Genomic DNA, 2,184 nt, shown 5'->3' on the forward strand with positions numbered 1-2,184 from the left:
TGGGTAGGAATAAGTTAACTATGTACTGATGGCGCCCTCTCCTGTACTATACAGAGAATGAGATTCATCATTTAATGTTGTGTCCAATCAGCATCATACAAGATATTGTCCATGACCTTTTGCCAAGAAGCTGAGTTTGTTTGCTTATTTTTTTCCATTACAATCTGATCACACTGAGTCTGTTCGTTTGTCTTCTTTTTTTCCTCTTACTTATACCCCTTTACTTACTGATACCACTTACATCCAATGCCTATACCCTGCAAACATCCAATCTGATAAGTATTGGAAAGCATTTCATTATGACACATGAGCATCATGACCATGGCAGTTTGACTTCTTTAGCATCCCATAAACAAAAGAGGAGTAAGACAAAGAACAAACAATGCTACAGCTAGCTGCACTGTGACAGTGCTGTCACTGCTAAATTTAGATTACAATTAAAATATGCCTGAATCTGTATACTCTCTGTCAAAAACAGCTGTGATAAAATTAGCACACACTGGCTGTACAGAGGAAATATCCCATTTATGATGTAAAAGAAACAGAGCTCAAGTCCTGACATACTTACGAACACTGTTGATTTATTTGAAAAATGTTTTACTGGGTGCAGCGACTGTTTGAGAAAACATGACATAGTACATTGATTATTTGCAATTGCTTTTCATGCACAACAATATTAAGTGACATTCACAAAATATTCTCACTATCTGCCATTACATTGTACAATAATTACTCAGATGTTAATCACTGTTAAAGTTATGTTTTATATATGTGTAATCATAGGTATCACCTAAAAACTAAAAAAGGTTCAAAGGATTAATGAGCATAAAGTCTAAGAAATGTATTTCTATTTGATCAGGAATGAGGCCAATAACAGTATATAATGTTTAAAGTAAATGGATAGGATAGTATTAATGGAAAGAGAAGCAAATATATTGTAAAATGTTTCAGCTTCCAGCATAAGGTTAAGTTAAGAAACAGCAAATTAAGAGAGAAGCAATTCATAACTTAAAAAAGTACCGGATTCGTTCTCGAATTTCTTTTGTTTTCAGGCCATAGATGATTGGATTTAATGTCGGGGGGAAAATCAATGTAGACACACCCATAAGTCTTCTTATATGTGGTGAAATGTTCTGTAGTCTGTAAGATATGATGGTGAAAAGCCCTAAACACTCCAACAACAAAAAAACAATTAAATGTGTTGCACATGTCTGCAGAGCTTTGGCTTTGGTGTCTGAACGTTTAGACCTGAAGCATGCATTTAGGATCTTGAGGTATGTGTATAAAATAATTCCATTAGCAACCACTTGTGAAACTGCACTTATAAAAAGGCCATAAATGTTATTAACGGTTGTGTCCTCGCAAACCAAACTCAACAAACTTGGATTATCACAGTAGATGTGTGTTAATTTATATCGACAGTGGTGAAAACGCAACAGCAAAATAAAAAGCACACCAATAAGAATGAGACAAGATGACCATGCAAGAGTTATTATTTTCATTATATTAGCATTAGTCATAATAGTGATGTATTTCAAAGGGTGACATATGGCAATGTATCTATCGTATGCCATGGCAGCCAGGATGAACACACTACCTGCTGCATAGATGTGAATAAAAAAAGCTTGAGCAACACAGGCTGAGTGCTGAATCATCCTGCTGTCTGTCAGGATTTCTTTTATAAGCCGTGGAAAGAGGGCTGATGAACCTATCAGGTCACAGATAGGAAGGTTCACCAGAAAGAGATGTATTGGCTGATGCAGAGATTTGTTCAGTACGATGGTGACAATTAGAGTAAGGTTGCAGAAAAGTATGATCATGTAGCTGAGAGTTGCAAAAAGAAATGTAGGGATGGTACTTTCAAAAGACAGATTAAAGCCACTGAATTCTAAACTAGATGATGTGTTGTACAGCTTGTCCATTTTACGCTTTTCCTGCTTTTATGAATGAAAAATCATTCAAAGCACCATAACTTCTACATACACAACATAGAATATGCAATCACATGAGAGGACATGAGACAAGAAATGCATGACAAGAGGAGAAAAATGACATTAATCACAGTGAAGGATGACACTTACCAATCAATGGCTCAAACATCCATACTCTTTGAGTCCACACACATTTAACTCAAAATCATGTTTAACATATTGTAGATAAGTTAAAAGTTTTGGAATTAAACTG

General features: G+C 35.3%; 1 protein-coding gene across 1 annotated transcript; it reads right to left on the minus strand.

The window, feature by feature from the left end:
• Nucleotides 1-1,001: 1,001 nt before the first annotated feature.
• On the minus strand, nt 1,002-1,922 carry LOC140314729 (olfactory receptor 52K2-like). The gene has a single exon (XM_072393088.1). It carries the CDS (start codon nt 1,920-1,922, stop codon nt 1,002-1,004), a length of 921 nt encoding a protein of 306 aa, XP_072249189.1.
• Between the last annotated feature and the right edge of the window lie 262 nt (nt 1,923-2,184).

This window comes from Leuresthes tenuis, unplaced genomic scaffold (assembly GCF_036924035.1).
Source record: "Leuresthes tenuis unplaced genomic scaffold, fLeuTen1.0.hap1 SCAF_9, whole genome shotgun sequence".
Taxonomy (NCBI): Eukaryota; Metazoa; Chordata; class Actinopteri; order Atheriniformes; family Atherinopsidae; genus Leuresthes; species Leuresthes tenuis.

Bases quoted from the DNA above. Each gene is read 5' to 3' on its own strand.
- LOC140314729 (XM_072393088.1), bottom strand. From the start codon at position 1,922: ATGGACAAGCTGTACAACACATCATCTAGTTTAGAATTCAGTGGCTTT.